The 27,122-nt window shown below is 38.8% G+C and overlaps 3 protein-coding genes across 5 annotated transcripts in view; 1 reads left to right on the top strand and 2 right to left on the bottom strand.

Annotated features, from left to right (window-relative positions):
* Window positions 1–5,730, bottom strand: part of myo5b (myosin VB) — a 55,276-nt gene extending 49,546 nt beyond the window's left edge. Inside the window, exon 1 of one of the 3 annotated variants that reach the window (XM_047805800.1) lies at window positions 5,532–5,730. In XM_047805800.1, the coding sequence (XP_047661756.1) occupies window positions 5,532–5,561 (30 nt within the window). In that variant the 5' untranslated portion in view covers window positions 5,562–5,730. Of the gene's footprint in view, window positions 1–3,893; window positions 4,387–5,531 lie in introns of those variants that run through there. The other 2 variants (XM_047805798.1, XM_047805799.1) reach the window with 2 other exon arrangements.
* Window positions 5,731–6,431: 701 nt separating this feature from the next.
* On the bottom strand, window positions 6,432–18,945 carry cfap53 (cilia and flagella associated protein 53). Its single transcript, XM_027134211.2, has 8 exons — window positions 18,737–18,945; window positions 18,190–18,419; window positions 17,914–18,087; window positions 12,973–13,276; window positions 12,595–12,813; window positions 11,771–11,987; window positions 10,367–10,469; window positions 6,432–8,155 (listed from the first exon to the last, which is right to left on the bottom strand). The coding sequence occupies exons 1-8, from the start codon at window positions 18,806–18,808 to the stop codon at window positions 7,927–7,929; spliced, it is 1,548 nt and encodes a 515-aa protein (XP_026990012.1). The 5' UTR covers window positions 18,809–18,945; the 3' UTR covers window positions 6,432–7,926.
* A 1,091-nt stretch (window positions 18,946–20,036) lies between these two features.
* Window positions 20,037–27,122, top strand: part of chek1 (checkpoint kinase 1) — a 15,245-nt gene continuing 8,159 nt past the window's right edge. Inside the window, exons 1-9 of the mRNA XM_027134098.2 lie at window positions 20,037–20,332; window positions 21,127–21,194; window positions 21,287–21,510; window positions 21,837–21,901; window positions 24,431–24,500; window positions 24,589–24,777; window positions 24,877–24,981; window positions 25,772–25,867; window positions 27,022–27,109. Of these exons, the coding sequence (XP_026989899.1) occupies window positions 21,130–21,194; window positions 21,287–21,510; window positions 21,837–21,901; window positions 24,431–24,500; window positions 24,589–24,777; window positions 24,877–24,981; window positions 25,772–25,867; window positions 27,022–27,109 (902 nt within the window). The 5' untranslated portion in view covers window positions 20,037–20,332; window positions 21,127–21,129. The remainder of the gene's footprint in view (window positions 20,333–21,126; window positions 21,195–21,286; window positions 21,511–21,836; window positions 21,902–24,430; window positions 24,501–24,588; window positions 24,778–24,876; window positions 24,982–25,771; window positions 25,868–27,021; window positions 27,110–27,122) is intronic.

The raw sequence follows: 27,122 nt of genomic DNA, 5'->3' as shown, positions 1-27,122 counted from the left end.
GATTGTTTAAGTGCATAGTATACAGCAGATCATTTGGGACAAGGCTAATGCCTTAAAGCGGTGATAACGCTCGATCATGGACATTCCACGATTAATAACAATTGTGAACGGACAGAAACTATGGTGTGTCATTCTTTACAATTTTTTTTAAACTAGGAAAAAAAAACTGCTGTGGAACAAAAGGAGATCATGACACAGAATATTTTCCTACCCTGTCATGCCCTTATTCCTTACATACTGCACCCCCTATAAACAGTTAGCAGAGCTGATGCCACAGCTCAGCTCCAGGTACCTTAAGCTCATTTCCATTACCCAGAGTGCTACAATGACACAGCAGGTTATCACTAACGTACACTCTGTACACAAGGAATGCCCACACCTCTATTATTCCGACAAACACACATCATTGGAAACATTTCCATGTTTTGGTTTGAGTTTTTGTCTCGGTTGTAGTTTTCTGTTAAAGAATCGCAACACTTTCATCACGGAGTTCAAGAGCACTCGCTCTGATTTCGACTCAAAGTGTGAGATCATTGATGAAGCACTTTCTCGAGTGTGAGGCAGCATTTAATTCAGCGCTGATTAAAAGTGCAGCATTTCTGGCTTAGTGTCTGGTGGCAGGACCTGAGGCAGCCGCAGTGGGGGAGGGAAACACACACACACACACACACACACACACACACACACACACACCACACACCACACACCACACACACACACACCACACACACCTTGCTCTGCTCTGATCTCCACTCCCCTCAGACCTACACGACTTGTTTATCTGTCCAGGGCTGTGCATCGGGGTCTTTTTTAACTGCTCAAGTGGAAGTTCAATTGTTTTGCTTTATTTATTTCTTTGCCCACTAACAAAGTGACATTTGCTCTGTGCTTCCACAAAATAGAATGGAGTTTCTTTCAGCTATTTTTCTTAAGTCATGAAGTGCTTTTATAAAGATATTCTACATTATAATGTCAGTGCGCATTTGTCACAATGCTAATTGTGTATTGTAATTTTTTTTGTATTTTTGTATTGTCTTGTAACTTTTCGTCTGCACTGTCTTTTGTTCTGCACTGTCTTGTTGTCTTTTTGTCTTGTCCTGCACTGTTTGCACCAGGTTGCACAAATGCACATTATGTGGCGTCTTTATTTTATGTAGCACCATGATCCTGGATAAACGTTGTCTCATTCACTATGTACTGCAACAGCTAGAAATGGTTGAAATGACAATAAAAGCTTCTTGACTTGAAACTGGTAGCTACAAGTTTGTATTACTTGTTAGCTATAGCGGCATCGTAGCTGCAGTAGAAACAGTGATAATCGACTACATTATTAAGGTATGATTTGAAAATGGTTTCAGCTTTATTTCTGATCAGATAATTCCTTCACAAGTTTCCATCACAGTGAACAAAAGGGGTTATAAACCCACCTTAACTCTAAAGCATGTCACAACAGGTCAGAGCGAGACTCTGGGTTTGTCTCTTTAGCCCAGATTATGAGGGATCTCTTTAGTCAGTATTAAGCAGTGGATAAACAGAACAAGCAGCAGTGGTGGAGCTGATTAACCCTGTTATCATTTGACTAAAAAGGAGATGCAATCAAAGGGGCTAAGCTGTGTTAAAAATGTGATCAGTAAATTAATCCTACTGTATCATATTGCTGCTATGTATGTATCCAGTGTGTGTCTGTATTGTTGCTGTGGTATCATCAAGAGTTCAAAAGGCCGTGCTCTCTGGGTACAAGACACAGCAAACACTGTCTCTAAACTCCCCGTCAATCAGTCAAACAATCAAATCAATGACACTAGACTATTATGTATTTATGTGAGCTCGTGTATGAGGAAGAAGGCAGAGAGAGTCTTCATCTGAGAGTGTTATGTCCTGCGTAGCTGCTAATGGTGGCCAGTGACCAAGACTATAATATAGAGAAAAATAGACAGCAAAAAAACAACAACAAAAAAAGGTGGTCAAATTACAACAAATCAGCAGTGAAGCTAGGAACATCACCGTGTTCGTGCTGATCTTACAGAGAACATGTATCTTTCAGCAGTTTGTTTTAAAAAACATCTATTTCTGCTGTGATTGCACAAACTTCATTCATACAACAAGATCATCATCTCTATACAACGTGGCGGTTTTCCATCCATCTATTCATTCCCGTTCTGTACAGTATATTCTAGACACGGTCAACGGGGAGACTGGAGCCTAATCCTAGGGGACTTGGGGGCCCAAGGCAGGGGACAGGATGCCAACCCATCACAGGGCACAATCTCACACACACACACACACACACACACGAAACTTAACTATACAGTTATTACTTTTGTTCCTCGGTAACATGATAAGCTGCAGTTGTCTTATTAGCTTCAAGAGAAAAAAAACTTGTTAAGCTTGTGAAGAAATGTTTATAGCTTGAAATGAATGAATGAATGAATGAATGTATGAGTGAACAAGTCCATTAGTCCATTTCCTGAAATGTCTGATGTATTTCAGTGATCTACAATGTACATAATTTTATAAGCAAACAAATTAATGTGGTGCACCTTGTACTCCAAGAATAGACTGTTTATAAAAAGGTTTTTAATTAAATCATTTAGCTTGACTGGGAATATTTTTAAATGGGTGCCATTAATTTTGCTGACATTCAGGAGACTGTAGCACAGGAAAAACCCAGGATTGCCTGAGGCTAGATATATAATAATAATTATATGTAATAATGAGTAGATCCCAGAAACACCTTATAGGCTACAATGACTTTATATGGTCATCTCAAGCACCTGCATGACACACCTATGCTAAGCCCCACCCACTCCTGGACCTACATGACTTGTTTACCTGCTTTTTTTTTCTTCCTCCAATCAGCTGATGTCGTTAGCTGGCGTTATTCTCTGTCTTCAAAAGGACAATGGCTTGGGACTGACATGGACATGGCACATGACTATTCAATCCCATAATTTTATTATAATATGTCCTTTAATTCTTTAAAGTCTACATTATATAATATAAACAAATGTTCAGACCTGATGTTTACTCACACAATGGAATTGATTGGAGAAAATGTGTTATATTTTTATCCCAGCAGGTCTTCCACTTGTTAATACCAATGCTAAATCTTTTCTTGAGTAACAGATCACACACAGGGACTCAATCTACATAACAGGTAAAGGAGACGTTCACGTAACATTAATGGAAGGAGTCTTGTGTGTTAGCCTTCTGTAACAAGCAACAGAAAATGCATCTTGCTTACAACTGTAACAAATAGATAATTAAAAAAAATTATGTTCAGTGATCAATAAAATGCAGGACATGCTGTTCTAGGAAAATAATCTTTGTTGTGGAAACAGTAACTGCTTTGTGTGACACCACCTTCTTGATTATTTCCTCATGAAAGCACTCTCTGTGATTACTCAGTAACAGGGAAGATACTTTTGACCATCACTTTTTTTTTTAACTTATGTTCAACTATTGGTCTTTATTGCACCATGACTCAGGATATGTACTTGTGCGGGAGCGCGCGCGCGCGTCCGTGCATGTGACATCGAAACTGGGTAGAGACCAACATCAATACCTGTGCACCTGTGCACCTGTCCATAGCGTCCCTGCTGGAAACGGAAGTTAAAGACAAACGGGATTTTACGGAAGTGTTTGCTAGAGCCATTTTATAAAATGTTGGTGTAAAACCTGTAAATAAACTCCACTGCCTGTACATACCGACCTGCAGTAATAAATATGAAATGTAAAGTACTAGAGGATAATAAAGGATAGATTTGAGTGAAAATAGCCAGTTAAAGTAGAGTCGGAATTTCTATACGGCTGTAATGATGAAGTGGGTGGAAACTTTCCAAAAACAAACATTTCTAAGCATTAAAACTGGAATAAAACCTGACGACACTCACCCTGCTGTAGAGTTCGTTCACGGACATGTTTCTGTTTCTGTTACAACATCAACACTGGAGTTTATTTATTTATCCTTCCGCGTTGAAAAAGGAAATGTTTCCATTAAGGTGTATAATCCATATCCGACATGTCTAATCAATAGTCCCTGTCACACACGTTCACACACGTTCCTGTTGTCTTAAAAGTCCCGAATTGGTACTTTTGAACCCGCAGATAAGAGATATACTGATCCAGAGTCAGATATTCAGGTCGGCACTAATGTTAGAGTCCCCGCTGAAGCTCGACTGTTCACAGCAGGTGCCGCTTCCCATTTATTACACTTTGTGGTTTCTTTTCCTATTGAACTTTTTCATCTACACTGCGTTGAAATACAAACTCGATTTTAAATCACCAAACCACGAGAAAAACCAAAAGAAACCGGGTAAAAAGAATACAGGAGAAATGTAGGACTGTGTTCCTTTGCTGTATCCATAAACTCCACCTGGCCGAATCTATTGCGCCTCCTGCTGACCAATCAGCGCGCCGCAGTGCCCCATTCCCAACCAATCAGGATAATACAAATATTGTGACGTCATAATAATTGCAAGGCAATATTTACATAAATCGGTTATTTTGAATTGAACAATCAATATTAAGACAAATAAAATTTAAAAAGTGTGTAAATCTTTCTAGGGCTCTCTTGACAGACAGCAGCTGCAGTTTTTCCAAGCACCACAAAAACTCCTGTTAGAACTAGAACGTGCAAGTGGATGCTCTTAAATATCTTGTTCAGTCTCTTTAATAAGTCGTGGCCACAGCATATACTGTTCCCATGCCTCACTAAGTTGTGGAAAAGTATTAAATGATAAGTCTTATTATTATTATTATTATTATTAGTAGTAGTAGTAGTAGTAGTAGTAGTAGTAGTAGTATTGTTATTATTATTATTATTATTATTATTATTTACATCAGCAGCATGGTTATGTATTTTAATATACCATTAGTAAAGACTTAATACCATAAAACCAAATCTATTTTAGCTCCAAATCAGTTTATCCATATTTATTAAATAAAAATTGTATATTTATTGCATTGATCAAAATTTGATTTGTGTCACTATTTTGCTATCTTATTCAGTTCATGTTCTGTAATTGGTGGAAGCAGTTTTCAAGTTTCAAAATCAGTTTTCAAAACAAAGAGTCGAATTACTACACAAATACCAGTACATTGCGTCTGATGCTTCACTAGGAGAAATAATTGAACTCATCAAGTGTTTCGATGAATGGTTTACATTCCCCTAAGCATACAGTGCCTTGCACTATTACATGTCCCTTTTTAAACTTTTCCACATTTCCACATTGTCCTGAGAACAGTTTCTCCAGTCTGATGCTTCTCTGTCTAATGACAGCAATACCCTGTCACTGACTGTTGTGCAATACTTAATAATACTTACCATACTTCATTTTTTTAATTCATAAATTTAATAGTGATCCACAAAAAACATTTTTAATAACCAAACTCACAATTCCAGAACTTAAAAAGCCTAAAATTTCAGAATTATGTCAAAACCTGATCGTGTGAATAATTTTCCCAGGCTGCCACACATTACAACACAGCAAGCCTTCAATAATAAAACAGAGAACAGCATGTGGATTTACCTTGACGTAGAGATCCTGGACAGTCGTCATCTTGTCTTTTTTTAAATAAAGTTTGTAAAAGTATCCACAAATGTTCTGAAACTTATTTCAACTCTTTCCTTTTTTCACATATTTAAAAGACTAATACAAATTGTTGAGAACTTTGAGCTGGAAGTGAAGTAACAATCACATACAGGAACAAGTTAAAGCCTGCATAGGTGACGAAAAGACAGAAGACAGTAATGACATAAGACAAAACTCATCCACTCCCAAACCACTCCTTTAGTAGGTATGGGGTGTTGAGCATGGTTTATCCAGGAAGTCTGACCGAACCCAAACACATAAAAAGGTGTTACACGCACAGTAATCATTTGAGCAAGCATTTCATTGGATAAAAGCTTACTGTCCAGTTATACTGCAATCCTGTGGTTTGTCTTTAATGCTTGTATAATTTCCAGTGAAGAAGATATCAAACCAAAGAAGATTTATTTTTTTGTTTTGCTTTTTACATTTTATTTAATTTAGGTGTAAAATCAGTCATGCATATACAATGCTGGGGTTTAACAACATTTAGATGTTCTCTTAGCCCTATTTTAAGAATCTGGGGGTGTGACTAGTTACACATTACTGAGACTGACAGGAGAAAAGATAAAAGTTTCTACAGAATACATGACATCATAAAAGGTGTCTAAATATTAAATTAGGTATAATGTAATGGGAAAACTGCTGACTTATTTGCATTGAGAAATGATTCAAGATTATTCAAGCCCTTAACATAACATTATCTTAACCTTTAAATAATTAACCTTGTTAAAAACTAGTCAGTCAAGTCAGACGCATATTGAAAATATAACTGCAGAAACAAACTACGGTGTAATTTAGAAGTTCTTCAGAAGAATCAGGACCAAAAATAGTACCACAGAGGTTGTAGGTTTTTTATTTATTCCTTTACCACATCTTCATCACAATTCAAAGATGCTTTATATCAGCTTATATACAGTATCTCACAGAAGTGAGTAAACCCCTCACATTTCTTTTGTAAATATTTTATTATATCTTTTCATGTGACAACACTGAAGAAATGATACTGTGCTGCAATGTAAAGTAGTGAGTGTACAGCTTGTATAACTGTGTAAATTTGCTGTTACATTTGCTGGTGTTATCGCTCTCACTCTCTCATACTAGTCACTGGAAGTTCAACATGGCACCTCATGGCAAAGAACTCTCTGAGGATCTGAAAAAAAGATTTGTTGCTCTACAGAAAGATGGTGTAGGCTATAAGAAGATCGGCCAGACCCTGAAACTGAGCTGCAGCACAGTGGCCCAGACCATACAGTGGTTTAACTGGACAGGTTCCACTCAGAACAGGTCTCAGCATGGTCTAAAAAGATGTTGAGTGCACGTGGTCAGCATTATATCCAGAGGTTGTGTTTGGGAAATAGACTAAATATGAATGCTGTCAGCATTGCTGCAGAGGTGGGGGGTCAGACTGTCAGTGCTCAGACCATACGCCACACACTGCATTAAAGTGGTCTGCATGGCTGTCGTCCCAGAAGGAAGCCTCTTCTAAAGATGATGCGCAAGAAAGCCCACAAGCAGTTTGCTGAAGACAAGCAGACTAAGGACATGGATTACTGGAGCCATGTCCTGTGATATGATAAGACCAAGATAAACTTATTTGGTTCAGATGGTGTGCCTGTGTGGCGGCAAACAGGGGAGGAATACAAAGACAAGTGTGTCTTGTCTACAGTCAAGCATGGTGGGGGGAGTGTCATGGTCTGCTGGGACTAGGGAGCTACAGTTCATTGAGGAAACCATGAAGACAACCACTGCCTTGCTAAAGAAGCTGAGGGTAAAGATGATGGACTGGCCAAGCAGGTCTCCAGACCTAAACACTATTGAGCATCTGTGGGTTATCCTCAAACAGAGGGTGGAGGAGCGCAAGGTCTCTAACATCCACCAGCTCTGTGATGTCATCATGGATGAGTGGAAGAGGACTACAGTGGCAACCTGTGATGTTCTGGTGAACTGCACACCCATGAGGTTTAAGGCAGTGCTGGAAAATAATGGTGGCCACAAAATATTGACACTTTGGGCCCAATTTGGACATTTTCACTTAGGGGTGTACTCACTTTTGTGGCCAGCATTTTAGACATTAATGGCTGTGTGTTGAGGGGACACCAAATTTACACAGTTATACAAGCTGTACACTCACTTTATATTGTAGTACAGTGTCATTTCTTTAGTGTTGTCACATGAAAAGATACAAAATATTGACAATAATGTGAGGGGTTTACTCACTTCTGTGAGATAAATACTGTATCTATAACACCTATTAGGTGCAGGAGAACTCACTGAAGTTTTACTGTGTGTGTGAAATTCTCAGCACAGAATCACGCTATTGATATGAGCAGGTTCAGTTACTCGTTAGATGATCCCTTCTTCTTCTAAAAGGGTGAACTGCTGTGGTATGTGATGTCGGCCTGGACAGCAAATCCTTCACCTTTTTATTAAAATTCTCCTGCTCCATAAGATACCTTTTGTCCTCCCGGTCATTCTCTGCCTTTTTGACCTCACACAGGCGCTGATTGTCCAATATCTGTGCTGACAGACCAGCTTTATATTCCCGACATGCTTCCCTGAGACTGTAGCACAAAACAATATGATATTAAAACATATACAGTTTTTGAAAATGGAAAAGAAACATAATACAAGTTTATGTCATCCAAAATCTGTAAATATCTCTATTGGTTTTTGGAGTCAGAATTCTGTTATAAAGCAAATACAGATGTGCTTGAATGATGCAACTCAAATAAATGTAAACACTAAGAACATGAGCTAAAAAAAAAGAACGAGGCAAACATGAACATGAAGAACATGAAATGAACACAAAAAACAGTGTGACTGTGAGGATTTGTGCTCAATCAGCCACAAGAGCATCAGTGTCTGTTGAGGAAGCCTGATTTCTCCAACAATAAACTTGGCAAACCATGTGTTCATGGAGCTTGTTTTGTGCACAGAGGCATTATCATACTGGAACAAATTTAGGATGTCAGCATACATATATCCTAGACAATTGGGTGCTTCCAACTTTGTGGCAACAATTTGGGGAAAAGTATATAATCAGGTTTCCACATACTTTCTGGCCATATAATGTAGCATAACAATGATATTTAAAGCAAACGTATGAAAACCTGGACCTGTAATTTCAGAAAAGATTCTGCCTGATTGACTTGTATTAGTTGTTAGCTACATTAACATCATCGGTTTAGTTCAAACGAAACAGCTAACATTAGTCTTGATCAAACTATATATTAGTCGACCGCATACAAACAATTTTTGATTTAAAACACAGGAGCAGTTACGAACGAAATATGATCTTCCTGAAATTCCGAATATTTTAGAAAGAACGTATTCATCCTACTGTACCTGAGGCTCCTGTGGAAATTTACATATAGGATAAATGTAAACCACAACTGATTGTGTTTCAATCATTTAACTCTTTTTTCCAGAGCCCGATGATTGGAATTTTTCACGCCACATTCCACAGTGGTGCTTAATGCCTCATATGAAAGTAAACACTCAGGGCTTTTAGAATTTGTAGTTTTTCTGTTTTTACCTAGCCTACAAGCACCATGTGTAAATTGCAGAAAAACCAAGAATGTTTTTTATTTCACACAAATGATTCTATTCTATATTCTATATTTTGAATCATTTGAATCAAATCATTCTTGCCGATCCCCTAAGTGCTTGTTCATAAGCATCTAATATTTGAAGGTGTATTCTACTACTACACCTCTGTGTAAGATTTTCCCAACAGAGGTAAAAACATCTTACGCTAAAAGCCAACAATGTCCTGACTCATTTTGTATCTGTAACGAGTCTGTCTGTGTTTTCCCTTGTTTCTGTCTGCTGTCATTCCCTGCTGCTAATTGTTGACCCCGCCCACCTATTTGTTACCATGGACATTAACTGCACTCCTTCTCTTCCCCAGGTGTTTTGTCTTAGTCTGTGATTGCCTCCGGCTTGTGATTGGTTCTTGTTCCCTATATCTACTCTGTTTGTTCAGTTCCTCGTTGTGAGTCGTTGTTAGTATGAGCTATGCTGCCCGGTGCCCGGTGCCCGGTGCCCGGTGCCCGGTGCCCGGTGCCCGGTGCCCGGTGCCCGGTGCCCGGTGCCCGGTGCCCGGTGCCCGGTGCCCGGTGCCCGGTGCCCGGTGCCCGGTGCCCGGTGCCCGGTGCCCGGTGCCGCTCAGTGTTCTGCCCTGTTTTTGCCTGCTTGTTTGTTTCTTGTTTCCTGTATTGTCTATTAAAAGGATTTAACTGCATTTGGATCCGTATTCGCCTGTGACTAGCCGTGACAATATCAGACTTTTGGCAATAAAAAAAGATTTTTTTTATACAGATTGAAAATGTCAGATTAGCCGATTTCCATTCTGCCGGTGGAATGTGACGGAAGTGTACTGGTAAAAAAAAAAAATTGCTGATTTACTACAACTTTACATATTTGTATTGATATGCTGTTACAAATGAGCAGTGGCATTTGCTAAACAGAGTTACTGCAAGGTTTAAAGCATTCTGCCACTAAATGCAAATTAGTTGTGATTTACAGACGTGCATAAAGAGAATTTGTGAGTATTGTGCAATCGGTGCTACACAAACGTAGATAAATCTGATGCCAATTTTGCATGACCAACAAAAACAGTTGCACACAACCTTACTAAAAGTATATCACCGAGGCCCACTTTGTACATTTAAACTTTTCACTGAACTCTTCCTGAAACAAGTAGAGCAGAGAAAATCAGTGAGAAAAGAATGTCATCAACCCAAATGAAAGAAAAATGTCAGCAACCCAACCGTGTTTTTTTCTGTTCTTCCAGCAGCTTGTGTTCCTGGATTATTCTATTCAGCTCTTCTCTCTCCGTAGCCAGTTCAGCCTGTTTCTGAGCATTCCTATCCACTGAAAGAATAATAGAAAAAAAACAAATGAAAGTAACACATGATTGTTTAAATCGTGACATGAATTACTGAGTGCATGGGAGAAGACGTGGTAGTATTACCACAAAAGCCTTTACTTTAAGTACATCCAAATCCCTGATGAAGGGATTTTTTTTTAGTTCTGTTTTTTTTTTTTATTTTATATCGAAATGTTTGAGCATTAAAAAAAATCGCAAGAGTAGAGGATGCTGAGGATAGAGTTTAGTGGAAACAGATGATTGGCTGTGGTGACCCCTAACGGGAAAAGCCGAAAGTAGAAGACGGGGAAGTTTGAGCATGAAAAATATGCGAAAAATATGCTAGGTAGTCAGCACAATAGTTACTGCATGATTAATTCTAAAAATAGGCAAGTAATCTGTTCTGTCAAATCACCAGTTATTTTGAGTCAATTTCATTTTCTTTCAAAAGTAATTCCTTTGAAATGTTTGTCATTATAGATTCTGTTTATACGTCATTCATGTCTCACTTTATCTGTTTGCTGATTAGAACTTTACATACAGTCAAATTCCCCAGAGCCATATGCTCTGATGACACCGCTCACAAACACTAAAGTTAAAACCACTCGGTTCTAATTTTGTGGCATAAGAGTTGTAAGGTTTTCTACAAGTTATTAAAGGACTTTTATTAAATGTCATTTAGTAGACTTAGGAAAAGAAAAAATATACAATCCCAATAATGAGAATCTAAAAGTGGAATCAATGCCACTTTTTTACACTATTTACTTACATTGACAGAAATCACAATCTACCCTTTTTAAAATCACATTATTATTTACTAATAATTTATTATTATTTACATTATATACTATAAGTTTTTATAGTAATTAGCTTGTTTAATGGGTTTATTAGTTTAATATGTTTAATACAGACCTCAGTTATTCAAAAATAATTAATGTGTAATGAAAATAGTTTCATTTATGCTATTTGGCACACACACTTAAAGAGCTTGTTGGTATTGGGATTTGATCTCAGAACCTTCCTACTGGTAGTCAAGTATCTTATCTGAGCTACCAATGCCCCGTGGATAGTCCTGGGGTTTGTTCTGTGGGTGTAGGTGTACAACAAAAAATTGCCAGTCTGCCAGTCTGTAGTACGGACACATAATTACAAAGATTACTGGCTGCAAAGTATTTACCAGATCTACAGGATATAAGGTAATCATTTGGTCATGTGCTATTCCTTGTTATAGTGGCCGAACCGATTCCCTCATCTCTACCCATAGCACTGTTTTAAATACAAGTGGAGCAAAGAGTGTATTCCTTACACTTTTCTTGAATTTGTAAGCGCTGTGTGTCCAGCACATCCTTCATGAGCCGGTTTCTGGCTTCTTTCACCAGACGGTTTTTTTCAGCCCTGCGATTCCATATCTGTTGCAGCTCAGCCTCTATCACCTGCTCTGTCTCAGCCTCGTGCTGTTTCTGCTCCTCCAGCTGTTCCGCCATGTACTGACGATACCTTTTCTGCTCCTCACCTAGCTCCAGCTATTATTCAGGAACATTGACACATGGCAAGATTTAGATCATTCCTATGTAGTTTTTCTATAAAGGTTACAAATGGATGCAGCTAAACTGAAATGAAAGCTTCACATTTTATCACTGTACATGAGACCTGCCAGAGTTCATATTTAGGCTGAAGCTACAGTCTGGGTTTCTGTATGGTTTAAGGAGTAGGAACTCTACAATTTTTCACTAATACAGTACTGAGGATTACAGATACAGTTACAGTTGCTTCTGGTAACCACATGCACAATGTATAACACTATATACACAAATATTTTTAGAAGACCATTTCGAGGAGCAGCACCGGAAGTAAATCAACAGTAAATCTGTTTAAGCCATAAGGAAGTAAAAAAAATTACATATTTCCTGGCACATGGGGAAGAGGATACACTCTTAGCCCTGATTAATGTAGGGTGATGTACTGTAGAGTCATTATATTTACATTTATACAATTAGCAGACATTAATGCCATTTAAAGTGATGGCACAGAAGTTATCACTAAATCTAAAAGCAAAAGCATCTGATGGTTCCCATATGCTACTTTTCTTGTTTTTGAATGTGCAGTGAACAGATACCCATAATGTCTTACCTTCCTAAGAACCTCTTCTTTTTTCTCGTCCTTCACCTCTGTGAGCAGCTGCTCCAGGATGCTCATGTCCAAAGCCAGATCTTCCTGCTCTTCTCGTGCCAGGCGTTTCAATTTCAGACGCAGCGAGGTGTCTAGTTGCCTGCGCCAGTTCTCCTGATTCTGGAACTTCTGTCTGTGTTCTCGCTCCTCTTCCAGACGCAACATCTCCCTCTGATCTCGCTACAGATCAAGCACAGACTCAGCAAATACAGTTCACTTCAGACATATACTGCACATTATTCCTATTCTATTCATATGTAACATGTAAGGAATAAAACATTTAGAAGCATGCTGTTATTTGAAAATAATCAATGGTAAGTTGGTGTGTTCCAAGTGTACCAGTAACTGGGCCTCTTCTTCTTTGAGTTGTTTGGCCTGCAGCCTCTGTTGCTCTGCAGCTTCCATCTGAATGTGCAGAAAAGCCAACTGCTGCAAGTTGTTCTCTTTCTGACGCTGAACCTTCAGGTCCTCACGCTGCTCTTTGGCCTGACGATCTTTTTCCCACAGCTGTGCAAACAGCATTTCTTCCTCCTGCTGCAGTTGACGCTCTTCTCTGCGTGTTTGGATCTGTGCTGCACGCTCTGTGAAGACCTCATCCTGGTGCTGGCGCATTTGCAAGGCCCGGAACTCGTCGCTCTGCTCTCTGAAACCCAGAGGAATATCAGAAGTCTATTAGAATATCAGAAGTCTAAATTTGTAGATGTTTTTTCACCATCTTTCTATATTCCCGTCACCGAATCTTTCCGAATATTCCATCTGGAGACCCCGCTCTTGTAGATTTCACATCAAAAGTCTAAATTAGTAGTATATGTTCTCTGTCTTTCTAGAGATTCCATTTGGAAGGTCCATTCGTGTATTCACAAGATCAGAAGTATAAATGGTAGTCATATGTTCACCATCTTTCTAGACTGTTCCATCTGAAGGATCAATTTCTGCACTTTTTTGACTAAACTGGTAGTTTATTGGCAAGCCCATGCCTCAAAGGTCAAAATTGGTAGTCACATGTTCACTGTCTAGAAGATTCCATCAGAAAGGATCATTTCTATACTACTTACAAAAGAGGTCTAAATTTGATGTTATGTTCAATATCTTTTTAGAAAGTTATCTCTGGAGAATGAATGAATTCACATCAAAAGTATAAACTGATAGTCATGTGTGCATAGTCTTTCTAGAATATTCCATCTGACAGGCCAACATTAGTATTACTTACAACATCAGAAGTCTAAACTGGTAGCTGTATGTTCACCATCTTTCTAACTGGAAATTCAAATTAGAAAGCCTACTCTTGTGGTATTCATCATTCTCATTGGCAATCATACAAGATCTGTCAGAAAGATTCCAATTTAAAGGCTTCTTTATGTAGTATTCCCAACAGCAGATGTTTAAAGTGATAATCTGATGATTCCAGAAGATTCTGCCCAGAAATCCCACTCTTACAGTATTCAGAACACATGTCATTATTGGTGGTCTTACTGTATGTGCATTGTCTTTCTAGAAGGTTCTAGTCTTCCTTTTGTATATCCATTGAATTCTCGAGTGGTAAAATAAAGAAACTTTCCCAATATCCCTGAAGCACACTGAGGTTTTTAGCAGTAGATTCTAGAAATCTTTTTTACCATCCAATTTGCCATGTCATCTGAGGAAAATGTTGATGTTTTCATCTTGATTTTACTTTCATTGTGTCTTTTCATTATCTGTACAATGAATTAGAAACTAAGTGTTAGCTTTCAAAATCATTGGCCTTGGTCATTAGATACTGTAGCTTGGGCTAGTCCCAGTTTCCAAGCTACTGTGCTCATGACTTTAACCACTATGTCTATTACTACTACTGTGAGTTCACTTTGCGATGCAGAAAGTCACAGGGTCATTAAATTAGAGTTAAAGTAGATGGCAATGCACATGGCAGCCACAGTGCTTCGCTCTCCAGTTGTTTTAGTGTTTTTTTTGTGTGTGTTTTTGTTTATTTAACACTATCAGTTTTTACCAGGGATGAACTGGTAAATATTCAACAGAACACACCACAAAATCTGCTACACGGTTTTCGATTATTCGGATGTTCCGCTGAACATTATATACATCTACATCAATGAAAGGTGGTGTACAGATATGACAGTGTTAAAGAAGATGTGTTGTCCAGATCTAGAAGCGCTCTTCATTAACTGTAAGCCGTTCTACTCGCAGTGGGAGTTTCACTCGTCCACCGTAAGAGCAAGTGAGCCTGGATTTACAAAAACTGGCTGATCAGATAACAGGGACAGAACAACAGAACCCAGACTCTGTTAGAATAATTCTTGGGACTTGTGAACTCCTAAAATACAGACAGCGTGTTACATATCACACCAGAGACAGTAAGATACTGGACCTCTGTTACACCACAATAAAGAATGCATATTGCTCAGCCCCATGTGCAGCCTTGGGTCTCTCTGATCACTGCCTGGTTCATCATATACAAACCTACAGGCAAAAACTTTCATATGTTAAACTTGTAATGAAGACTGAAAAGAGATGGACTAACAAAACAGAGCTGGTTTTACAAGCCTGTTTTAACCTCACTGATTGGAGTATTTTTTAAAGCTGCTGCCAACGATCTGGACTAGCTCACTGAGACTGTAACTTCATACTGTACATCAGTTTCTGTGAGGACACGTGCATGCCTACCAGAAATCATCTAACGTTCAACAATGATAAGCTATGGTTTACAGCAAAACTCAGACATCTTCATCAGGACAAAAATGACTACAAAAATGGACAATAGGTTCTTGTACATTCAGGACAAGAACACACTGAATAAGGAGATTAAAGCAGCTTAGAAGAGCTATGCTAAAAAGTTGAAAGATCAGTTCACCTGTATCAACTCAGCTTCAGTCTGGAAAGGTCTGAAAGCCATCACCAACTACAAGACACCATCCCCCAGCACTGTGGTGAATCAACAACTTGCTGAAGATCTGAATGAGTTTTATTGCAGATTTGAAACCCCCACACCTATTCTGATCATCTCTTTAATACCTCCTTTAACCCTTTAATACCTCCTGCTCAGTGACGATGATGTGCACCAGGTCTTCAGAAAGAACAAAAGAAGAAAGGCACCAGGCCCAGATAGTGTGACACCAACCTGCCTGAAAACCTGTGCTGACCAGCTGGCCTCCATCTTCACACAGATCTTCAACAGATCACTGGAGCTGTGTGAAGTCCCTGTCTGCTTCAAACACTCAACCATCATCCCCATCCCAAAGAAACCGGATTACAGGAAATCATCCTGCAATATATCCTGCAACACATGGATACCTCAGGGACTTATGTGAGGATCCTGTTTATAGACTTTACTGTAGTTCAGACACCATCATTCCAACACTCCTCCAGACCAAACTAACTCAGCTTAACTAACTAAACTCTAACTCAGCTCATCTGTACCTAGCCTCTATCTGTCACTGGATCACCAGTGACACTGGGGAAATTCATGTCAAACAGGACTGCCTACAGACAGGATGTTAAATTGCTGTCTGGTCACAACTACTTGGAGCTCAGTACGCTAAAAACAGTAGAGATGATAGTGGACTTCAGGTGAAACCCCCTGCATTCTCCCCACTCACCATCATGGACAGCACTGTGGCTGCAGTGAAGGCTTTCATGTTCCTAGGCTCCACCATCTCCCAGGACCTGAAGTGGGACACTCACAGCAACAACATTGTAAAAAAAAGGCCCAATAAAGGATGTACTTCCTTAGCCAGATAAGGAAGTTTAACCTTCCACAGGAGTTGCTGAAATCGTTCTACTCAGCCGTCATCAAGTCTGTTCTGTGCACTCCAATAACTGTCTGGTTTGGCTCAGCTTTAAAATCAGATATCAGAAGTCTACAGAGAATGGTTCAGACTGATGAAAGGATTATTGGTGCTCACCTGACCACCACCCTTCAAGAACTGTATATATCCAGAGTTAGGAAAAGGGCTCAAAAATCACTCGGGATCCCTCACATACAAGTCAACTGCTTTTTACACTTTTACCATCTGGCTGGTGCTACGGAGGCCCAAATACCAGCATAGCCAGGCACAAGAACAGTTTCTTCCCCCAGGCAATCTACTTCATGAACAGTTAAATGTCCCCCCTATTACGCAATAACTATGTGCAATAACCTTACATTTAATTGTCACCATCTCTATCCTAGTACATCCCTGCATTTCATTCTATTCTATTCTATTCTATTCTATTCTATTCTATTCTATTCTATTCTATTATCTATAGCACACTGTAAATACAATTTATTTATTTTTCAATTTTTTTTGTCTATTTGTATTTACATATGTGTTTTTTTATTCTCATCTTATTTTTATTGTCTGTGTGTTGTTTTACTGGAAGAGTATGACACTAAAACGTTCTGAATCCGATTCTGAATGTACAAGGGAATGAAGTCATTCATCCCATGACTGATATTAGCTCTGTAATTTCTGATACACGCATTGAGAGTGACAGTCAAGCATTTCGGTCTTTTGTCACGCTCTCACGCCACACATTGTATTTCTCACGCAGACAAATTTTTGACTATTTATCATATATTTAATATGCCGCAGCACCCAGAATGTATCTGTCCACACCGCTGTCTGTATGGAACCAGGCAGGAATCAAGCTCGTCTCCCCTGGAGTTCTTAGTCCAGCCTGACACTTATCAGCCAATCAAAAAAAGAGGCTTCACAATTCTCTATCAGAAAATAGCACTATTGTAACGCAACAACCAATGAAAAAAAAAAACAAACAAAAAAAATCCATTAGAGAGGGTATTTTCGATGGTTGGTTTGAACAAAACCTCAACAGCTTGTCTCTGGATGGGACATTGTCCTCAATCATGACCCTAAAAATGGTTGGGCCTGAGCCGAACTATTTTAAATGGAAGGAAGCCAACATTACAAATGATAAAGGAGTCCAAAAAGGCAACAAACACTTACAATAAACAACACCAGTCATAATCTCTCTCTCTCTCTCTCTCTCTCTCTCTCTCTCTCTCTCTCTCTCTCTCTCTCACACACACACACACACACATTAATAAATGGAAATTGAACAAATACTTTATATGTGGTCAGTGATCCTGGTGATCCTTTTTTTTTAGGGGGTTGCTGGGGGTTGGAAATGTCTTCAAAACTTGAAAACCCTGCGGTCTTTGTTCTTACAAGCTTCATATCTGACCTTGTGCTTGCACTCACATGAAACTACCCCCCCCCCCGCAACATTTTCTTTTGAATCTCTGTTTATGCTGAATAACGTCTTTACATATGGTTGCATTACTTCTACCTGAACAGTTGATCAAGCTTCTCAGCAGCCACCTTCTTCCTCTCACTTTCTCTTTTCTCCTGCAGGTACTTCGCTCTCTCACACATCCTGGCTTGCCTTACAAGCACAGAGTCTTGCTTTGAGTCCATCTCTTGCAACAATTCTCTCTCCTCAGACAGCAGCATTTTACGCAGCCTGTACAAACAGTGACACAAAGAGCAACAGACCAATACATGTTCTTTCACAAAAACATTCATTCAGCCTGCATGATGTGAAAAATTAAAAAAGGGTCAATACCTTTCTCTCCGTTCATCGATGCTCAACTCATACTTTTCCATTGCCTCCTGGACACGTCGCTCGATAGTGGCAGACACCATCTTTTGATCTGTGTTCCTTTCCCAGCATATTCTCCGATCACAGGCACTTTGGTCCTTGGTAAACTCCAGCACTTTTTTGTGAGCAGCATCCTGTTTCCTTCGTTCCACTATCAGGTAATCGGAGGGTCTGCTCGGTGGCTGTTTGGCTCGCTAAAAATTGGATCAAAATCTTACTTTCAACATGTATGCACTGCAGAAATCTCATACTCTCAAACAAACAAACAAACAAACAAACAAACAAACAAACAAACAAATAAATGAATAATGCTGGTGAACCTCAAGGATGTATGTATCTTCTGTACTTTTAGTTAAAGGGACCTTGAGGATGTAGTGTACTGATTTAAAAAGGTACATTATTAGAATTTAAGGGGCACATTTATACCTTCGTGTCTACATTTTCATTCTTTAATTAACACAATTAACACTTTCATTTAATAATTAAGAAACTAAAACTTTTTTTTTCTTACCACTGCCACTGAGTGAGGTGTAGGGCCGGTAACTTCCCGACACTTGGGTTTGTATTTCTGTCCAAGCAGCATGTCTAATCAGCGACCTCACATTAATTCACCGAAAGAAAAACTTTCAAACTGACGAATAACACGAAAGAAGAAAAATCCGTCTAACCTACTGTTTAGGGAAGTATTGCCATGACAACCAAATGTGACGTCACACACTTTGTTCTGCAGTTTACATAAACCCGGTTCAAATTAACATCATAAACATAATTTAGAAAAAAAGTGAACATGTATAATATATATATCCATCCACTATATATATAAAGGTTTATCAATGTTCAAAACAATGTTAACTATAGTAAATATAATACAGTTGCAGTTTTGTGTATGTACTGTTTATGTTTGTTTCAAAATAAGAGTCAATATTCTGATTATTATTTTCTATAACAGCTCAGACTCTTGTGCAGGCGTATTGACTTATTGCGGGTCTTGTAATAATGTACGTGTTTATTCGTAGTCGGGGCCATACGCACGTATACGCAGTATGCTTACTTGTTCCCCAGGGCTGTTTACGTTTAACGACTTCTATGGCTTAATATTAGCGTATACCCTCGGTATACCCACTTGTTTTGCTGCTTAAACGTCCATTTACTCTCGTCTTTTCTTCCCCTTTAACTGCATCGCATTTTGTAACTCACAAAACTTCGTTGTAATTGGTTCATTTTTTATTACTTTTATTGTTTGCATTATAAACAATATACAACAGTATATATTTCACTGTGATGTATATTTCAATGTGTAAATGCTTTTGTCAAACATATGTAATCCTGCTGCTTATATAAGAGCTATTACAGATATTGTTAGACTCTATGGTCTCTGTACGTGCTTCAGCTCAATGCACAATGCACAATGCTAAGGGATGTGTCTGCTCGGTATTTGTGCTTCTGTCATCCCAAGGCATTTTATGTGGAATTTTGTGCAGGTTCCACACTGAATCTATAAAGGGAAAATATGTAAAATATATCTATAAAATATTTGCTTTAGGAATCCTGTAACGCATAAACATATTGAAAAAAAAGTATAATGATCAATATAATTTTATTGCAAGATTTTGTAGTTCTCTGTTTAGAGCCAGATCATAGGTGAAAACAGCACTACTTAAGGTACATTATCAAATGCGCTAACAGTAGCCCCGCCCACAGGCGGTTCTTAAGTCTAGACCAGCAACGTTTTGGTGCTACTTATGAACCACTTTTCCTGGTTCGGAGCCGGTGCTTTAGCTGTCGAAACAGAAATAACTGGTTCTAAATTAGGCCCTGGCTCCGAACCAGCACTCAAACTGCCTCGGTGGAAAAGGGGCATTTAAATAACAATTTGAACTTTTTAGACTTTTATTTTGAAAACTTTAGTCTTGGTATTATAATTTCCGGCTTTACGACGTTTTTGTAACTAAACGCGCCAAATTAATAAAGCAGACAGTGAGAGCTAAATGCAGGAAGAAAAAATAAACAATACATAATATCGTTTTTATGTTTTTTTTCTGTGTAAGTCTATGGAAAAATCTCCTGTTGTCCGACATTATACCTCCACAGAGCTTTAAAACCGAAGGTAATTAAGTAACATTTAAAAAACACAATCTTGGTCTGTGTGTGTGTGTGTGTGTGTGTGTGTGTGTGTGTGTGTGTGTGTGTGTGTGTGTGTATATATATGTGTATGTGTGTGTGTGTGTGTGTGTATATATGTGTATGTGTGTGTGTGTGTGTGTATATATGTGTATATATGTGTATGTATGTGTGTGTGTGTGTGTGTGTGTGTGTGTATATGTGTATGTATGTGTGTGTGTGTGTGTATATGTGTATGTATGTGTGTGTGTGTGTGTGTGTATATGTGTATGTATGTGTGTGTGTGTGTGTGTGTATATGTGTATGTATGTGTGTGTGTGTGTGTGTGTGTGTGTGTGTGTGTGTGTGTGTGTGTATATATGTGTATGTGTGTGTGTGTGTGTGTGTATATATGTGTGTGTGTGTGTGTGTGTGTGTATGTGTGTGTGTGTGTATGTATGTATGTATGTATGTATGTATGTATGTATGTATGTATGTATGTGTGTGTGTGTGTTTGCGTGTGTGTTTGCGTGTGTGTTTGCGTGTGTGTTTGCGTGTGTGTTTGCGTGTGTGTTTGCGTGTGTGTTTGTGTGTGTGTGTGTGTTTGCGTGTGTGTTTGTGTGTGTATGCTGTTATTGGAAATCTATTAAGACTTATGACGAGGGGCTGCATAATGGTGTTGTAACTAACAGGGAAGCCCAGAGTGCTCTGTGCTCTGATCATAAGACTGCTTAAATAACTCCCCATATATTAATAACTTGTCTGTCTGTCCTTCTGACCCTTTGCTCTGGATTTGTTCAGATCATGGCTGTGCCTTTTGTTCAGGACTGGGATCTGGTGCAGACTCTAGGTGAAGGCGCTTATGGCGAGTGAGTAGGGAACAAACATCATCCTTTAAATCTGCACTGCACTACACCATGAGTGCCATACATTTATTTTACCCTTTGACCTTGCCTTTCAGGGTACGCCTGCTGGTCAACAGGAAGACCGAGGAGGCAGTGGCGGTGAAAGTCGTGGACATGTCCACCGCTAAGGACTGCATGGACAATGTAAAGAAAGAGGTGTGCGTGCACAAGATGCTGTCCCACCCCAACATAGTGCGCTTCTATGGGCACAGGAGTGAGGGATCCATCCACTACATCTTCCTTGAGTATTGCAGTGGTGGGGAGCTGTTCGATCGAATAGGTGAGAGGAGACGTACTCTGTGAGGTGGGATGCACACATTATTATATGCCGTGCAAATAAATTTTGTCCATGACATCACATTTTTTTGATAGGGGAGAGCAGTTGAGTTTTTTAGATTGTGAAATTCCTTTTTTTTTAGTTTGAGAAGGTGTAACTTTTGTGTTTGCTGGAGATCGAGTTTGCAACTTGTAAAGCATTTTCATCTGTAACTTTCATCTGTAAACTCCACTGTCACAGGTGCTTAGTTGTTTGGCTCGTGTAATACCTTCACATGTTCTTGTCTGCTTAACAAACAGCTGAAGAATGTTGTTGTAACTCTGTTACAGAGCCGGATGTGGGAATGCCAGAAAAGGAAGCTCACAGGCTTTTTCAGCAGCTTATAGCTGGAGTGGTGAGTTCAACTTTCTTATTTGTTTGTTTGTTTGTTTGTTTTTATGGAAAAAATACATAGCATCAAATTTGACCACTGACTATTTAGGATATACATATGAAGAAAATTGCTTATATTTGGTTTGTTTATATATAAATTGTATTTGTTGATATTATGAGCATTATGAACATTCATTCAAAAACGAAAACTGTTTTCAAGACATACTCTTTCATTTGTTGACAGAAATTACAGGAAAATGTAAACATACCTCTCTCAAGTGCACACACGAAGAAGATCATTTATCTAATACAATGTAAACAATTAGAAAATTGTAATCGTCTTTCAAGCTTTTATCTTAAGAAAAAGTGGAAAGTTCATCAAACATGATCTCTCAATAGAGTAATACCATTTTAAGCTGAAAACTAGTAATTATGTCTGGAAATAGTCTTAATATCTTAACTAATCTTAAAATCTATTTACTATTATAATCTTACGATGAGACATTAGGACATATTAGTACAATTATGCAGCGATCTAATCAGCCAATTAGGTGGCGGCAGCAGCATAATATTTAATCAGCCAATCAGGTGGCAGCAGCGTAATGCATAAAATCATCAGAATGAATTAAAAAGTGTGATCTTAGTGATGTAGCCATGGCATCATTGTTGGTGGTAGATGGGCCGCTTTGAGTATTTCACAAACCGCTTATCTCCTGTGAATTTCATACACAACAAAGTCCTGTAGATTTTACACAGAATGGCGCAAAAAATAAATTCATTGAGCGAGTGACAATTCTGGAGAAACATGTTTGTGGAATGTGGAACCTTATTAAAAGAGGTCAATGGTACAGTATATGGTCAGATTAGTTCAAGATGCCAGAAAGTATATTGTAGCAAATAATCAATCTTTACATTGGTGGTGAGCAGAAAAGCATCTCAACATATCAAAACATCGAACCTTGAGGTCCATGAGCTACAATAGTAGATGACCATGTCAGGTTTCTCTCCTACAGTATAAGCCAAGACCAGGAATCTGAGGCTATCATGGGCTTACGCAAACTGGACAGATGATAATTAGAAATTAAATTCTGTTTGTGGTCTCCAGACTTTGTTGTGTTAAGATTATACCAAAAAAGATTTATTCATTATTAAGGTTCAGTGATGGTACATTTTATCATGTTAAAGAAAAATAGAAACCTAAAGGCACATATTTAGGTGGGATTTATTTTTGAAATATATATTGAATATATTTTTGCATCAAGCCCTCACCGTATTGAATTGTATCATATGGAAATTGAATGTGTGTAACACAATCCCTCTAACTATAAGCAATAGTTTGCTGTTTTTCAGCAAGAAAGCTCATGAAATCCAAAAGTAGACTGCACTAAGTCGGGTGGTACTGAATACCCATAATGCATTTTGCCATTCACAGGAAATAGGTTTCAAAACTGCAGTAATTCTGACAACACTAAGCAAAATGTAGTAAAGTGGCAGTTATGCATTGAAAAGCTGATCTACATCTCCATTACCACTTCAGTGCCTCATCATGTCAAGAAATATCCAACAGTGTCTCCAGACCGGAGCTGATAGGAGCCGTTAGTATTGTTTAGAGCCTTCTGCTGCCTGAAATACAATTACAATAAAAGCATCGAGCAGCCGTCCCTTTTCTTCCGACCGATTTATCACCCTTTATGCTGAAAGGCTTTTTTTATTTCATTTTGAGGTGGAGCTAATTTCCGTGCTAGGAAAAAAATTGATACAGAAATCTAAAATAAAGAACTTAACAATTTCACTGTTAGGAATCCTATATTTATATCAGTCTCTTTGGCATTCTTTATCTATTAGGGCTACGTTTAATTCACCCGGTTGCTGTATTGTGAAGTTTCCAGAAGGCGTTCTAACTACTGGTTGCCATGGTGACGAAGGGGGGACAGACACTGGGACAGACACAATTCCTGTCAAAGAGACTGCAGACTATCTGTTTTAATTGATATCTAGAGACATAGATGTGGGCGTGTCCAGCAACACAGCAAAGTTGGACACACTTGGTGCAGCGACTGACAACAGTAGTGTAGACAGTATATGATCAGATTTATATTTACACCGGTGAATTTTATATACAAATGCCAAATCTCCCTCCAGATTTCATTTTAGCATCATGAAAAGAAACAATGATTTGTTTTCAGTTGCATCACTAATAGAAACACCTACTGAAGATGTCATAGGTGCAGTTGGGGCAGTGGTGGCTAAAGCGGTTAAGGCTCTGGGTTGTTGATGGTAGGATCGGGGTTCAAGCACCAGCATTACCCCACTGCTGGGCCCTTAAAACAAAACCCTTAAACTTTCCCTGCTCCAGGCTCCAGTAGCCTCCCTGCGCTCCGACCTCAACCTCCTCAGTTGGAATATGTGAAGAAAAGAATTCCACTGTGCTGTAATGTATATGTGGTGATGATAAAGGCTTCCATGCCCTCCAATTCATTCATAGTAAAGTGACTGGCAACATCGCTTTAATTACACTGTATGTCTCTAAGTATCTACTTTTTCTTCACAGGAATATCTTCACAGTATCGGAATCACTCACAGAGACATCAAGCCAGAAAACATCCTGTTAGATGACAAAGGTGATGGTTATTTTGATTTGACATGAGTAAAAAAAAAAATATCCACAGATTAAGATGTTTGTTCTTATCTGGTGTATTTGTTTCTCAGATAATCTGAAAATCACAGATTTTGGCCTGGCCACCATGTTCCGGCACCGTGGCCGCGAGCGTAAGTTGGCACGTCTGTGCGGCACGCTGCCCTATGTGGCTCCAGAGCTGATGTCCCGCTCGGAGTTTAACGCCCAGCCTGCAGACGTTTGGGCCTGTGGCATCGTTCTGACTGCCATGCTGGCTGGAGGTGAGGAGATTCTGTGTGTGTTTGTGGAACAGACACAGTGCCTGCAGCATCTGTCAGCTTGGATATTACTGATGGATCTGGATTTTTTTTTTTTTATAGAGTTACCATGGGACCAACCGAGTGAGAGCTGTCAGGAGTATTCAGATTGGCTGCAGAAGAAAACCTACCTTACTCCATGGAAGAAAATTGATTCCATGCCTCTTGGTAAATTGGCATTAGAAAGCAGGGTCTTGACTGTGCTATTTATCTTTAATGGATTAGTCACAGTGGTGATTGGATGTTCAGGTTACCACAGTTTTTCAGTATAAAATGCATTTCCTGCAGATGGTCTTGTGTTTTTTCACCCTGATAATGTTCCTTACTCCAGTAGTTCTCCTCTCCTTTGTGTCTAAATTTCTCAACCCCCTTCTGCTTGACTCCCCATAAATCACCCAACATTTTGTTTCTCAGCACATGGACATAACTACACCTGAAACCCTTTAGCTGTTTAATCCGCTACTGCTGTAAAATGTTACACTGCTACCTCAGCTGCCACGTCTAACATGTTCTTGTCTTTATTACACACGATAGCTATCAAGCACATGGAACATTTACATTTACGGCATTTGGCACATATCCTTATCCTGAGTGACGTACAAAAGGGCTTTGAAGCCCAAATGGAAACCTCATTACATTATTGTCTAGAATCGAATCTGGGTCAATTTGCCACACCCAGTGAGCTGTACATGCATTTCTACTAAATAAATGTTCCCTCTGTCTTGAATGACAAGTCATGATAGAACCTCAATAATATCCCCATGTACTCGTTCATTTTAAATCTACTGGAATCTCGCAAATACTTCTCCTATAAATCTGTACAAGGGTTTTTTTTTTCAGTGGAGACTTATAACTTTTATTTTCTGATATGTCACTCTGAGAATCTCATTGTTGAAATGAAGCTGTATTTCTGCTGCTTCCTTTGCAATCCTGTACATGAGCTCTGTCTGATCTGTAGGTCTGTTAACAAAGATCCTGCTCCATAGTCCTGAGGACCGGCTCACAATTCCTGAGATCAAAAAGCAACGATGGTTCAGCAGGAGCTTCAAATCAGGTCTGGAGCTCTTGATTCTCACACTGCGAGCTTGTTTTTTTCTTAAAATATTAGATTAGATCAAATTTAAAGCTTCTATTGGCATTGCACAGGAATACAACAGAATTTATTATGCAGTATCTGATGGTGCTAGAAGTAAAAGATGTATAAAATATAACATGACAAATCTGAACTTGTTAAAAGCTACCATGCTCGTTTCTGTTCATCCCAGTGACTTTCGATTCTGTTCAAAAACATTGATGCAAGGTTTTGTTCAGCACCATTTCACTGACATCCTTACACCAGTAGGTGGCGCCAGTCAGCGCCTTTTTCAACATTATGAGCAAGTCGTTTCATTCATGCAATACTTTGATATAAAAACGAAAACTGTTTTTCGGAGACATGTTTTAGTATTACGATTTGTTAAGTTAGCATGTCCAAGCTAAAGGCTAGCGTTGAGAGTGTTCACAGATGAGGATGCGAATTTAAGGAATCTATACATTTTGACATACGTGCATGAAATAGTTTTCAATAATACAATATTAATAATGATAATAAAATAAATTAGCCATTTGAAATCTGTACACATTCATGTATAGCGTCCACACCACACGAGTTGTTAGTGCTACACGCTTTTAAATTCTATGTTCCTCTCTCTTTCTCTTCTTGTTGGAAGGGAGGCAAACAGAACCAACGGCACTGATTTATCAGTCGATACGTCCATACATCACTACAGTTATCGCACATTAACATTGTTCCTATTTAAGTAGATGGAAATTTATTACAATTTGTAAAACAAACATGTATTAAATATTATTGCATCATATAACAGAAGAGCTAATCATGTTCTTGTATAGTAACAAAGGCTGTGCAGGATCTGTTTACCAGACTGGAGGGCAGAAGATGTAGGATTTGGAATATATTATTCATCCATTTTCAGTAACTGCTTCAGCATGGTCAAAGAACATTGTACTGGGGTAGAGCTCTAGATCCACGCCAGGATAAGATTATTACAATATTTCCATTACAGGAAAATTGCAAATGGTTGATTACCATACTAGTTTGTGTGAAATCATGTTATATTTGTGGGATTTTGCCAACATTACTTTTCAGGAAAAAATTAAAAACTGAAAGAGTCTTTTGTAGGATGGCTCATGTTTTTGTTTTGGCTGCAGTGGGAAAACGCCAGCCTGATATCCAAGGGCCGCTAACCAAGATGCTGCGGTCTGACTCCGAGAGATTACAGCTAGCACAAACTAACAGGTCTGTGGTTATT

This window comes from Tachysurus fulvidraco, chromosome 21, assembly GCF_022655615.1.
Source record: "Tachysurus fulvidraco isolate hzauxx_2018 chromosome 21, HZAU_PFXX_2.0, whole genome shotgun sequence".
Taxonomy (NCBI): domain Eukaryota; kingdom Metazoa; phylum Chordata; class Actinopteri; order Siluriformes; family Bagridae; genus Tachysurus; species Tachysurus fulvidraco.
The sequence above is the reverse complement of the archived record's forward strand: the minus strand, read 5'-3'. Positions and strand labels throughout refer to the sequence as shown.